The sequence below is a fragment of the Scyliorhinus canicula genome, chromosome 24 (assembly GCF_902713615.1).
Source record: "Scyliorhinus canicula chromosome 24, sScyCan1.1, whole genome shotgun sequence".
NCBI classification, from domain to species: domain Eukaryota; kingdom Metazoa; phylum Chordata; class Chondrichthyes; order Carcharhiniformes; family Scyliorhinidae; genus Scyliorhinus; species Scyliorhinus canicula.
The window spans coordinates 16,967,820-16,980,444 of record NC_052169.1 but is presented as its reverse complement, the minus strand read 5'-3'; the positions used below and the strand labels follow the sequence as shown (position 1 = coordinate 16,980,444).

The 12,625-nt window shown below is 45.0% G+C and overlaps 1 protein-coding gene across 8 annotated transcripts in view; it reads left to right on the top strand.

Moving 5' to 3' along the window:
* herc1 (HECT and RLD domain containing E3 ubiquitin protein ligase family member 1) overlaps positions 1-12,625 on the top strand; it is a 239,823-nt gene that overhangs the window by 76,488 nt on the left and 150,710 nt on the right. For all 8 annotated transcript variants that reach the window (XM_038784383.1, XM_038784384.1, XM_038784381.1 and 5 more), the window contains 7 exons: positions 3,308-3,433; positions 3,912-4,130; positions 5,379-5,531; positions 5,629-5,761; positions 7,940-8,131; positions 8,365-8,586; positions 10,947-11,120. In XM_038784383.1, the coding sequence (XP_038640311.1) occupies positions 3,308-3,433; positions 3,912-4,130; positions 5,379-5,531; positions 5,629-5,761; positions 7,940-8,131; positions 8,365-8,586; positions 10,947-11,120 (1,219 nt within the window). The remainder of the gene's footprint in view (positions 1-3,307; positions 3,434-3,911; positions 4,131-5,378; positions 5,532-5,628; positions 5,762-7,939; positions 8,132-8,364; positions 8,587-10,946; positions 11,121-12,625) is intronic.

Below are 12,625 nucleotides of genomic sequence, written 5' to 3'. Positions count from 1 at the left end.
AAGTTATGAAGCGAGGCCCAGTTGTGGACCACCCGGACCCTCAGATAGCGGAAGCTAGTCTTGGCAAGGCGAAACAAAAGCTAGTCTTGGCAAGGTGAAAAGGTAATGTCCCCTAGCTGGGCTCTCGCCCCGGGGGGATGACCAGGAAATATTCACTCTCTTGTCTAAGTTCAGCTTGTACCCAGAAAAGGAGCCAGAATTGCTAAGAAGCTTCATGTCGTCCATAAAGTAGAGGAGTGGGTCATCCGTTTAAAAGGCCACCCAATGGGTAGGCCATCCAAAACGTCAGATATGACCGGTCCATCCTCAGGAGGCTCCGATCTATAAAGTTCACCGTAGAATGATTCAAAAGCCACATTAACCTGAGGAGAGGTGGAAACCAGGATAACGCTCTAATTAGGTACCTGTGCGATCTCCCGGGAGGCCACCTGCTCTTTTAAGCTGCTGAGCCATGTTGCACGTTTTACTTGAGTGTAATACGCGTTTATTGGAGTGTATTAACACGACTCCGTTTAAAGGCCGTGTGCTTAACACTGCTAGGCTCTGTATGTGTAATTTCAGCTCGGAGTCGCCAGGTGTCGTATATAAACACCTCAAGTATCTCAAAGTCAGGTTCAAAGTAATAAAACTATACACCGATTAGTAAGTTCCAACGATCAATATTTATTATACAAATATAATAAATACGCATGCACACGCTAAAGACTAATACCTATTTCTACTATTAAACGACTAAATACTTATCTAAGTGGGAACCAGCAAGGTCAGGGGACAAGGCCTTTGTTCCTTTCTGGGCTGCACCTTCTGTTTGTTATTAGACGAGTACTGTATAAGTTCACGTAGCGAGCGTCGTTTTGGGACTTACTGAACGATGGCTGGTGCTCAACGGCTGGTTATGGAAGACAGGATCAACGGCTGGAGTCGGAGTCAGGATACAACAGCAACGGAGTCAACAGCGGAGCCGGAGCAAGAACAGACCAAGCCGGAGCAAGAACAGACAGGACCATGTGCGGGGTCTATCTTTATAGTGGCCCCCAATGTCCGTGCCTTTTCGGGGCGGGCTTTGCCTGTCATGCATTGATTGGATCAATTTCCAATCGATGTCTCACAAATCCCCCAATCTGAGGGTCCCTTCTCGATGTGTGGGGCGGTCTCTAGGGTCTTTTCTGATGGATACTTCTGGTGCCGTTTTGTCTGGGCCTCCACTTAAAGTATCTATTCAAAACCAAATGTTGCTATTGTGTGTGCCCAGATCTGGATTGCCTCATTAATATGCAAAGCGTTTTGCTATTAACACCTTTGGTTGAGATCTTCCACCTGGCCAGAAACTAGTTTTGCTACGTGCAGAATGCTAATCAGTCTTTGCAGACTGCTTGTCTTGGCTAAAACTGCTTTCTCCCTGCAGTCTTAGCAGTTCTCCATTTTGTTAGCCCAGTGTCCATCTTAGGTGGCTACAGCCATAAGATGACTGGCCTTCTCCCCATATTCGTAAAACATGCCCCTTGAGCATCACCGTCCTGCCAGTCAACAATAGCTCGAACTTTGCAGCTTTTTCCTACTTGCCAGCAACTCCGGGGTAGGATCAAGTGAGTACTCCCCTAGGATCTCCTTCACAACCTCCCACAGCGTGGAAGGTGAGAATTGACTCTTTTTGTTAAATTTTTTTAAATGTTCCATGGCGATTGACATGCGCTCACAAAATTCCTTATCTTCGAGTAGTGTTGTGTTTAACCTCCGTGGTGGACACTGGTTGGGGCCAGATTCTAGCGCCAAATTAACCAAGTGCATGGTCCAAAATAGCAATCACTGGGTACTTGGCTACCACCACTGGAGGAGGAAAGACCTATCTACCACATAAATCAATCCACAAATATACCTGATGAACATGTGGAAAAAACAAAGTAGGTCATTCGGCCCCTTCAAGCCTTCTCGCCATTCAATATGAACATGGCTGATCCTCTACCTCCATGCCGTACAACCACGCTCTTCGCATACCCCTTGATGCCTAGAAATACTCCCTCCTTAAATATATTCAGTGTCTTGCCCTCCAAAGAACAAAGAAAATTACAGCACAGGAACAGGCCCTTCCGCCCTCCCAGCCTGCGCCGATCCAGATCCTTTATCTAAACCTGTCTCCTATTTTCCAAGGTCTACTTCCCTCTGTTCCCGCCCATTCATATACCTGTCTAGATGCATCTTAAATGATGCTATCGTGCCCGCCTCTACCACCTCCGCTGGCAAAGCGTTCCAGGCACCCACCACCCTCTGCGTAAAAAGCTTTCCACGCACATCTCCCTTAAACTTTCCCCCTCTCACCTTGAAATCGTGACCCCTTGTAACTGACACCCCCACTCTTGGGAAAAGCTTGTTGCTATCTACCCTGTCCATGCCTCTCATAATTTTGTAGACCTCAATCAGGTCCCCCCTCAACCTCTGTCTTTCCAATGAAAACAATCCTAATCTACTCAACCTTTCTTCAAAGCTAGCACCCTCCATACCAGGCAACATCCTGGTGAACAGCCTTCCATGATCGAGAATTCCATAGGTCCCCACCCTCTGAGTAAAGGGGTTTCTCCTCATCTCCGTTCTCAATGGCCTACCCCATATCTCCTGAGATTGTAACCCCGTTCTTCTAGACCGTGTTCCTTTCCCGCCCCACAAAGGAAACAGCATTCCTGCATCCAACCTATCCAACCCTTTCAGAAAGTAGCTCCTGTTGTCCATAAAACTTGTGTCACAGAGTCATAGATGTTTACAGCATGGAAACAGGACCTTAGACCCAGCTGGTCCATGCCACCCAGTTTCTATCACTCAGCTAGTCCCACTTGCCTGCATTTGGCCCATATCCCTCTTTACCCACCCTGCCCATGTAACCGTCGAACTGCTTTTTAAAGGACAAAATCTATCACTGCTTCTATCACTGCCTCTGACAGCCCATTCCAGATGCTCACCACTCTGTGTGAAGAAATTTCCACTCTGGTCTCTTTGTATCTCACTCCTCTCACTTTAAACCTGTGCCCTCTAGTTCTAGACTCCTCCACCGTTGGGAAAATATATCGACTATCTACTTTTTCGATGCTCCTCACTATTTTATAGACCTCTGCAAGTTCACCCTGAAGCCTCCTACGCTCTTGGGAAAAAAGTCCCAGCCTCCTTATAACTCAGACTATCAAGTCCAGGTAGCATCCTCGCAAATGTCTTTGTGTTGGTGATTTCAAATGTAAAAGGTGGTTAAAATGGTCATTGTTCAGGAGTTTGTACCTACAATTCAACACAATACTTATGTTCTTTTTCCTTGCTGTTTTAGGCTGTTATAGAGACATTGTCTGTGGGCGCCACAATGTTACTTCCACCACTACGCGAAAGAATGGAGCTGCTACACTCACTGCTTCCGCAGGGCCCTGACAGATGGGAAAGCTTAACAAAAGGACAAGTTAGTTCATTTTTTTGGATTTTGCAGTGATCTATATTAAATCAAAAACACTGAAAAATTCACAACGCAGAAGAATTATGCCCTTGCTTGTCAAATGAGTTATCCCACCTTCAGCCCTTGACCTGTAGCTCTAGAATTAATGACATCTCCAAATATTTTGCTTTCAAGTACATTGGGGGTTTCTGTCTTCTCCACCTTTTTTCAGGCAGTACTACAGCAAGTCCTCCTGTGTTCACGGTCCAGCAACATTTCCAACAAATACCGAATTACTCAATTGTGCAATTTTCCAATTAATGTGACTGTAATTTTCAATGGTATTAAGCGTAATCTGCCTAATAGCTAGCTGTGATACAAAGTACAAATCTAAGCAAATGCTGACACTGAACTGCGTGACTTTTTTTTTACCAACTTGGCTGTGTTCAAACGTCCATCGGCTTATACATTGGTGTCATATTAATTTCACCTTTTTGTTTTCCAGAGGATGCAGTTGGATATAATTCTCACTAGCCTACAAGACCACACCCATGTCGCCTCTTTGCTGGGTTATAGCTCTCCTCCTGATGTTGAAGCCTCCACTACAGGACCAAGTTACAGTAGCTTCCCTGATTCCTCATTCAGCTCCCAGTCCAGCCACCCTGATACGCATCTGGCAGAAATCCTGATGAAGACCCTGCTAAGGAATTTGGGATTCTATACTGTAAGGGGCTTTCTATTTCTAAAAATACTGACTGAATTCAATTCCACTATGTTCGCAAGTTTTATTAGGTGGAACTCTTGCTCTTTGTGAAATGTATCCTCAATATTTTTTAAATATAGAATTTACAGTGCAGAAGGAGGCCGTTCGGCCCATCGAGTCTGCACCAGCCCCTGGAAAGAGCACCCCACTTAAGCCCTCCACCCTATCCCGTGGGCAGCACGGTAGCGCAAGTGGATAGCACTGTGACGTCATAGCGCCAGGGTCCCAGGTTCGATTCCGCGCTGGGTCACTGTCTGTGTGGAGTCTGCACGTTCTCTCCGTGTGTGCGTGGGTTTCCTCCGGGTGCTCCGGTTTCCTCCCACAGTCCAAAGACGTGTGGGTTAGGTGGATTGGCCATGCTAAATTATCCTTCGTCTCCAAGAGGTTAGGAGGGGTTATTGGGTTACGGGGATAGGGTGGAAGTGAGGGCTTAAGTGGATCGGTGCAGACTCGATGGGCCGAATGGCCTCTTTCTGCACTCTTATGTTCATTTTATTACACAATATCCCCATATGCTGAACCAGTGACCTGTTTTATTTTTATTATTATTTTATTTTTAATTCTTTATGGGAGGGAAATTCAGAGGGCGTGAGACTAATTGTCATTGAACATCTTAAGATGTTGCTTCTAAGATTATTCTTGTTGCTAACGATGGATGAAGCCCTGTGCCCTTTCGGTTAACTTATTTCTCACAAATTGAGAAAATAAACCATGCTGTGTAAACCTTTTCAATTTTAATCAATCTAAATTGGATCAAAGAATGGGTAGTTCTATGAGGTAGCATACTGAAGAAAACGCACACGTTGGGCAGGATTCTTCGCCGGCGGGATCCTCGACATCTCCGGAGCGCACTCGCGCCCGCGGATTTCCCGACGGCGTGGGGGTGGCCACAATGGGAAACCCCATTGACTGGCTGCCGGGGGCGGAGGATCCTTCTGCAGGCGGGGACGCACCGTGCCAGAAAACGGGTCAGCTGGGACGGAGAATCCTGCTCATTTTATTTTAACGAGCATTATTTTTCATTATCCATAAGAAGGCTCTAGATCGGGAGGGCATGCACTCCTGAAGGGGGCAAAGTATCCCAGTGTGTCTGTTCCCTGCAGTTAGAAATTCTCCTGTTCTATTTTTATGCCTTGTAATCTCATTAAAATCTTGTCAATCGTGTCCAATCTTATTTATCGTTATCACACTGTTATTTATTCGAAACAGGATCAGGCTTTTGGAGAGCTGGAAAAAAACAGTGACAAGGAGCTTCTGGGGACGTCATCGGCTGAAAACAGCCAACCAGCTCACTTGCATGAACTGCTGTGCTCCCTGCAGAAGCAACTCTTGGCATATTGCCACACCAACAGTGTCAGTGAGGTATGCCTGTTGAGCTTTACGTGGGGAAATGTGGGTTTGAGAGGTTTTGTCTGTTGATCTTTTGTTGTCAAACTGAAAAAAATGTCATTTTGTTTAGAGCTCCAGCAGTGTAGCTTTATTACACAAACATCTACAACTCTTATTGCCCCACGCCACCGAAATTTACTCCCGTTCTGCGACACTGCTGAAAGAGAGCTCCTGGAATGGGAGTGTCCGGGACAAGCTTCAAGGTGACTTGTTTGTTTCTACTTGATTTATACTTTATTTCAAGCAATTAATCATATTTTATGTAATAATAGATTACAATATAATAATTTTATTGGTGTAACTTTTAAAAGAATATGTAATGCAGGTTAGTCAGTGCTGGTGTCAATAGGACACACAGGACTCCCCCCACCCTTCTAGAGCAGCACTGGGGTTAGCACTGCTACCTCACAGCATCAGGGACCTGGGTTCGATTCTGGCGTCTGTGACTGTGTGGAGTTTGCATGTTCTCCTCATGCCTGCCTGGGTTCGCTTCCTTCCACAGTCCAAAGATGAGTATGTCAGGAGACTTAGAAATGCTAAATTGCCCCTTGGTGTCCAGGGATGTGCAGGTTAATTGGGATTGCGGGGATAGACCAGTGGAAGTGGGCCTAGGTAGGGTGCTCTTTCAGAAGGTGCAGACTCGATAGGCCAAATGGCCTCCTTTTGCACTGTAGGGATTCTATGATTCTGCATCTCGTCCTGCCAGCAGAGCCTTCTACTTCTTTATACGTCATATGTTCCCCCTCAAATGAATCAACCACTCCCTGTGGTACCTAATTCCAGATTCTAACCACCCTCTGAGTAAAAATGTTTTTCCTGAATTCCCCATTGGATTTATTAGTGACTATCTGGTGTTTGTGGCCCTAGGTCTGACCTCGCTCACCAGTGGAAACGTCTTTAAACCCATTTAAATCCTTTCATAACCAACTCTATCAATTGAACCCGTGGGCCCGATCAGATTACTGTTCACCTTCAGTCCTTGGTCACTGTCTTCTTGAGTGTATTTACTGAACCAATGTATATTGATGTAGGAATAAATGGTTATGGTGTTCGGGCGGGAAAGTGGAGCTGAGTCCACAAAAGATCAGCCACGATCTCATTGAATGGCGGAGCAGGCCCGAACGGCCAGATAGCCTACTCCTGCTCCTAGTTCTTATGTTGTTTTGTATTCCTGTAGTCCGTTACAAAACCATACTACCTGTGCCTACCCTTGTTTCAATCGCACAACTTTTGGTGTATAATTCCATTTTCTATTCTTCATACTGATGCCAAATAAACTTGGAAAATTACTGCCCAACTCAAAGGTGCTGGGTCTCTTCTTTGAAATAAATTTAGTACCCAATGTTTTCCCCAATTAAGGGGTAATTTAGAGTGGCCAATCTACCTACCCTGCACATCTTTGGGTTTGTGGGAATGAGACCCACGCAGACATGGGAAGAAATATGGAAACTCCACACGGACAGTGACCCGGGGCCGGGATCAAACCCAGCTCCTCGGCGCCGTGATGCAGCAGTGCTAACCCCTGTGCCACGCTGCTGTCCTTGTGTGCTGGTTCTCTGCAGACTTCTGAGTGATATCCCACTTGTTACAGGGTTCCAGTTCCCTATAAATCCATTACTTTTCACCTCGCCCGCATTTCTTTACCACCAGAGGTCTGATTTATACTCCCACCAAGAGCCCCTCATTTGTACGGGACTGTTCACAAATGTCCAAAACCAAAATAGTGAATTGTCCGATTTAAATCTGTCTGAGCTGCGGCTTCTGTTTCAGATGTTCCTCTTTCAGATTCACACGGATGCTGCATGTGGGCCCCCAATACAGGTTAGCTGGAAAATTATTTGAAGGTGTGTAGTAGAGGTATTTAAATCGGGGTGGGAGGAGAGAATAGTAAATGCAGTTTCCAGAAATGTTTTGTTCTCCCCATTTTTCAAATTTGTTATTGCATGTAATCCACCTATTACTGGGGCGACACGGTAGCACAGTGGCTAGCACCTTTGCATCACAGCTCCAGGAGCCCGTGTTTGATTCGCGGCTTGGGTCACTGTCTGTGTGGAGTCTGCACGTTCTCCCTGTGTCTGCATTGGTTTCCTCCGGGTGCTCTGGTTTCCTCCCACAAGTCCCGAAATACATGCTTGTTAGGTGAATTGGACATTCTGAATTCTCCCTCCGTGTACCCGAACAGGCGCCGGAGTGTGGCGACTAGGGGATTTTCACAGTAACTTCTTTGCAGTGTTAATGTAAGCCTACTTGTGACACTAATAAAGATTGTTATTGCTATTAAGGTAAAATGTTTAGATATTTCTGATTCGTGTACAGCTGCAAGCATTAGTTAAAAAAACAAAATCTTCCATATACCTACACAAAATTATTTTCCTTGGCAGGTGTTCTGTATGGATCAGCAGCAGGGAGCATGCTCTGTCAGATCATTAACTCCCTACTGCTACTGCCTGTCTCTGTGGCCAGACCATTGCTGAGCCAACTGCTGGATTTACTGCCACCCTTGGACCGCTTAAACCGACTTTTACCAGCTGCGACACTTCTAGAGGAGCAGGAGCTGCAGTGGCCTTTACATGGTAAGAAGCATGCTCAGGTACTTGTATCATTCCTGTAGCTATATCCTTTTATCATATTGTACCCCTGATGATTAACTGAATGTTCTTGTGATAACGCGAGGTAATTGAGAGGTAACAAAAGTGTACAGGCCTTTGGTAATTTGAGCCCGTCAATTTGAGAGTATAAAGAAAGGTATAGTCGCGTTCTCTGAAGTGCTCTTGATTATCTCTTTTTTTGGGACTTGTATTGTTAGGTACTCTTGAAAGTGCTGACCCCGACGATTTGGCAATACCCCAGCCTGCCCAGCCTTGGGTGTGGCTCGTGGACCTGGAAAGAACTGTTGCACTGCTTGTAGGCCGCTGTCTTGGTGGAATGCTGCAGGGCCCACCTACGTCATCTGAGGAACAAGATACAAGCCATTGGCTAAAAACGCCTCTGTTCAGCAATGGATTGGAAATGGATCTTCCCCAGCTCGGTAAAACTAAACACTTAGAAATTAAGCGTACAGCAACGTGTTCAGTGTGGTTTATTGTAGAATCAACTTCTGGCCTAGAGTTTAAAAATACTTGCTAGCATCCAATGTGCCCGCTAACACAATGATGGCACTGTGCCACCTTTGTTTGACATTTCAGTGTAATTTAACAATGCAGTAGTGAATGGTGTGTCCACTGCTGTTAACTTCAGCTGAAGTTCTGCTGCCTCTTGGGTTATGATTCAGAGCCTGCACTGCTGGCACTTCAGCATTGTAGGCAGTAATCACAAATTAAATAATGCTTTGAGCCAGCTGAACCTCCTGGCTCAGTTGCCCCTGAGGGAGTCTTTACGTTCCTCAACTTCAAAATCCACCAGGATGCTCTTTTGATGTATTCGTTGATAAGTCGGTTACAAATGTACGCAAGCAACTTTTTTTTTTTCTGCCCTGCATTACTAACCCAACTGTCTACTCGTTTGCTGTCTGCTTATTGCCCTATCCTCAAATGAGAGAATACTGAAGAATTAGTATAATGTAGGCGGCACGATGGCGCAGTGGTTAGCACTGCTGCCTCACAGCGCTGAGGACCCGGGTTCGATCCTGGTCCCGGGTCACTCGCCGTGTGGAGTTTGCACCTTCTCCCTGTGTCTGTGTGAGTCTCACTTCCACAACTCAAAACAATGTGCGGGGTAGATGGATTGGCCACTTTAAATGCCCCTTAATTATCGAAAAAAATAATTGGGCACTCTAAATTTATTTTTTAAAATGTTGTTCTTCGGCGGAATATGTAATTCCCTGACCGAGTTGAGCTAATATTGCCGCATCAAACCAGCAGCAGGAGTTGTCCAGCTTTACTATTGCCTCCTAACTCTGGGGTATGATGCACAATTTGATTGAAGTAAATTAAATTTCATCAGCAGAAAAAAGTGGAAATATTACTTCACTGACGAAAGTCCACCCCACAGCTCCATCTCGTAATGTTGGGAATTCGCAATCGTTTCACTTGTGCAGTGTTATGAATCAAAAGGCGCAATAAGATAAATACAAGCTAGCCTTGCACAAAATGGGAGGAAGCTAAACAGAGTTACGGAGATGCCTATTGACCCAGTTAACACAGTAAACATTTTCTTTCCACTCCAAAGAGATGCTCACAGTGTAACATTGAGAGCATTGTGTTAGGACAATTGGGATTTCAGCTGGATTTTGTGTGTTCATTATCAGCCAATTAAACTACAATGACTTGAGGTAAATTAAGTATTTTTAATGACTTAATTTAAAGACATTTTACGGAATAGCAACATCACCAAGACTCAACTTTGATGTGTCTGTTAGCTTGTGGAACATGACACTAGTGTTAAGCAGCTTTAATTACAAGGAGGCTCTTTAGAAATTTTTCATTAGAACTATGGAGAGGATCTTTTTTAAAAATAAATTTACAGTACCCAATTCATTTTTTTCCAATTAAGCGGCAATTTAGCATGTTCAATCCACCTACCTTGCACATCTTTGGGTTGTGGAGGTGAAACCCACACAAACATGGGGAGAATGTGCAAACCCCACACGGACAGTGACCCAGGGCTGGGATCGAACCTGGGACCTCAGCGCCGTGATGCAGCAGTGCTAACCCTGGAGCGAGACCTATTAGAAGGTTTCGATGAGGCAAATGGAACAAGTTTTTTTTTTTTTTTGTCTGTTGAGTTGGTAATTCAGAGGGCTTACATTGAAGATAATGACAGCAAAGGGAGAGTTTTTATTGGGTAGAGGATTATTGCGCTGTTGAGTGCCATGCCAGGAACAGTGGTGCAGGCAAAATCCTGAGCATTAGATCCCTGCGCAAATGGTTACACATTGGAAAAGGAAAACATTTCAATTATAATAAAGGCAGGGGACAAATTTCCTTCAGAAACGGGCAAATGTGAAGGGCTTGAATGACCATTGTAAAATTTTGATTCTATGTGAATTTTGGATGCTCGTGGGAGAAAATGGGGAGCATCAACTGGTTGTTGAAGTCAGATATCTTAAGATACTAGGTTCATGGCAACAGAATGGGCCACAGTGAAATGAGGAAATGCAGCATTTTAAACGTCAGGGTTAATTGTAAAAATGCAAGATCTCCATTTGTGTTGGGTCTGCATCATGCATGAACCAGGAGTCGCTCCTTGGATTGAAGAAAACTGGACCAGCAAATGTTTTAAAGTATTTTTGTCATACGGGGCAAACTAATCCTGATGACAAAGCTCCCGTCTTAAAATGGCTTGGATTCCATTTGTATGAATTATTATTTCACCCATTGTTTTTGAAAAGATTAGGTTTGGACTAGTTAATATACAGACAAATATTAAAATAAATTGTTTTTGCTGCAGATAAATGCTTGAGCTCTCTTCTGGAAGTTGCACTGTCTGGAAATGAGGAACAGAAACCTTTTGAATATAGCCTCAGTGCCGAGAATATTATGCTTGTTGATCTGGCTTTGGGCTCTACTAAAGAACCTGTCAACGCTCTTTGGCTCAAAATGCAGGACTATGCTGTTAGCAAAGGTAGGTGGATCATAACCATAGCTACCCATGTTTTGTTTGTAATTTGCTTAAATGTGCAAGCTGCATCTAACATCTGTATCTGCAGCCACGGCAGTGAAAATAACAATTTACGCAATAGTAGCTTTCACATTATAAAATATTCTGAGACACTTTTAAAGACTGCTGTGCGTTTGGAAATGTGCCCAAAATGTTACTGCCTCGTCGCACCCGAGTTGGTGTCGGGAGTATGCTGTTGAATCTCGTGAGAGGTCTCGCGAGATTTGTGACGCCTCGTCACATTTAAGAGTCTAGCAAGATGTAGCCCTCACAGGCCGTAATCCAGATCAGCATGTTTTTCATTTAAATATGTGTTTGCGGGATTCTACCAGCGCCATGGACCTAACGCCTGCACTTGGGAGATCTCGCCAGGGCGCCGTTTATTGCTGGTTTCCACAAGCATGGACCAGTCGTAATGGCATCTTGGGAGGGGGTCTCCCAGGCCATTAGAGATCGTCGGGAACTGGGCACGCCGGTACCCAGGCACTGTGGCACTGCCACCTGGGTACCTTGGCAGTGCACCGACAGGGAATTACAATGGATCTCTGGATTGCCAGTCCAGTAACAATAACTCCATCGCCTCCCTGCTCAATCCATTGATGGTGGAATGAAAGTAGGGTGGGATGAACAGGAGGGAGAGTGTGGGGTCCATCGGGTATATACCTTCCACCGGAAAGTGGGAAGTTTCAGAGCTGGGAAAGGGCAAGGTTTGGTCTTGAATTAGGACCAAGATTTTGAATTTGATGCTTGAGGAGTGCGGAGCCAGCAAAGGTTTGAAACCTGTTAAATGGTAATCGCAGCTGTGCAGGACAAGATGCCAGTGGCAGAGCTTTTAGGCGCTGGAGCTGGAGGTCAGCAAAATTGGCATGGGAGTTCCGCACATCAGACACTGGAGAAATCTCATCTGGAGGTAGCCAAGCATGGCTCAGGGTAGGAGATACATGGATGCTGTAGAGGAGTAAATGGGTGGCCTTGATAATGGACATAATGTGGGGTTTGAAGCTCAAGCTGGCAAGAATGTGAGGGTTTTTACATTCTGGTTCAACCTTGGTGAGCATGTGGGTCGTTGAATGAAATCTGTAATACTATGAGCTTTCTGCTGAGAGCTGAATGGGGTAATTTGGCTTCACATTGTTCAATTGAAAGACGCTCTGACTCAGGAATTGAGCTCAGATAGACTATATTCTTGCCCAGCTGGGGATGTTGGAAGGGAGGTAGATCTGTTATTATCAGCCTTTGAAAGTCGATTCTAATCATCCGGACAATATTTTGAATGAAGGTGAAAACTTGAACTATCGCAAGAGGGGAAAGAAGAAAATCCATTACTGGAAATTTGCTGTCAATTTTGGACAGATAGAGCTGGAACCAGTTAAGGGAAATCATTATACTGTCAGAGGATTAAATAAACCCAGTGGAATACTCTATTGGGGAAGGGGGGGGGGGGGGGGGTGCTGCAAATACTGGGTTGG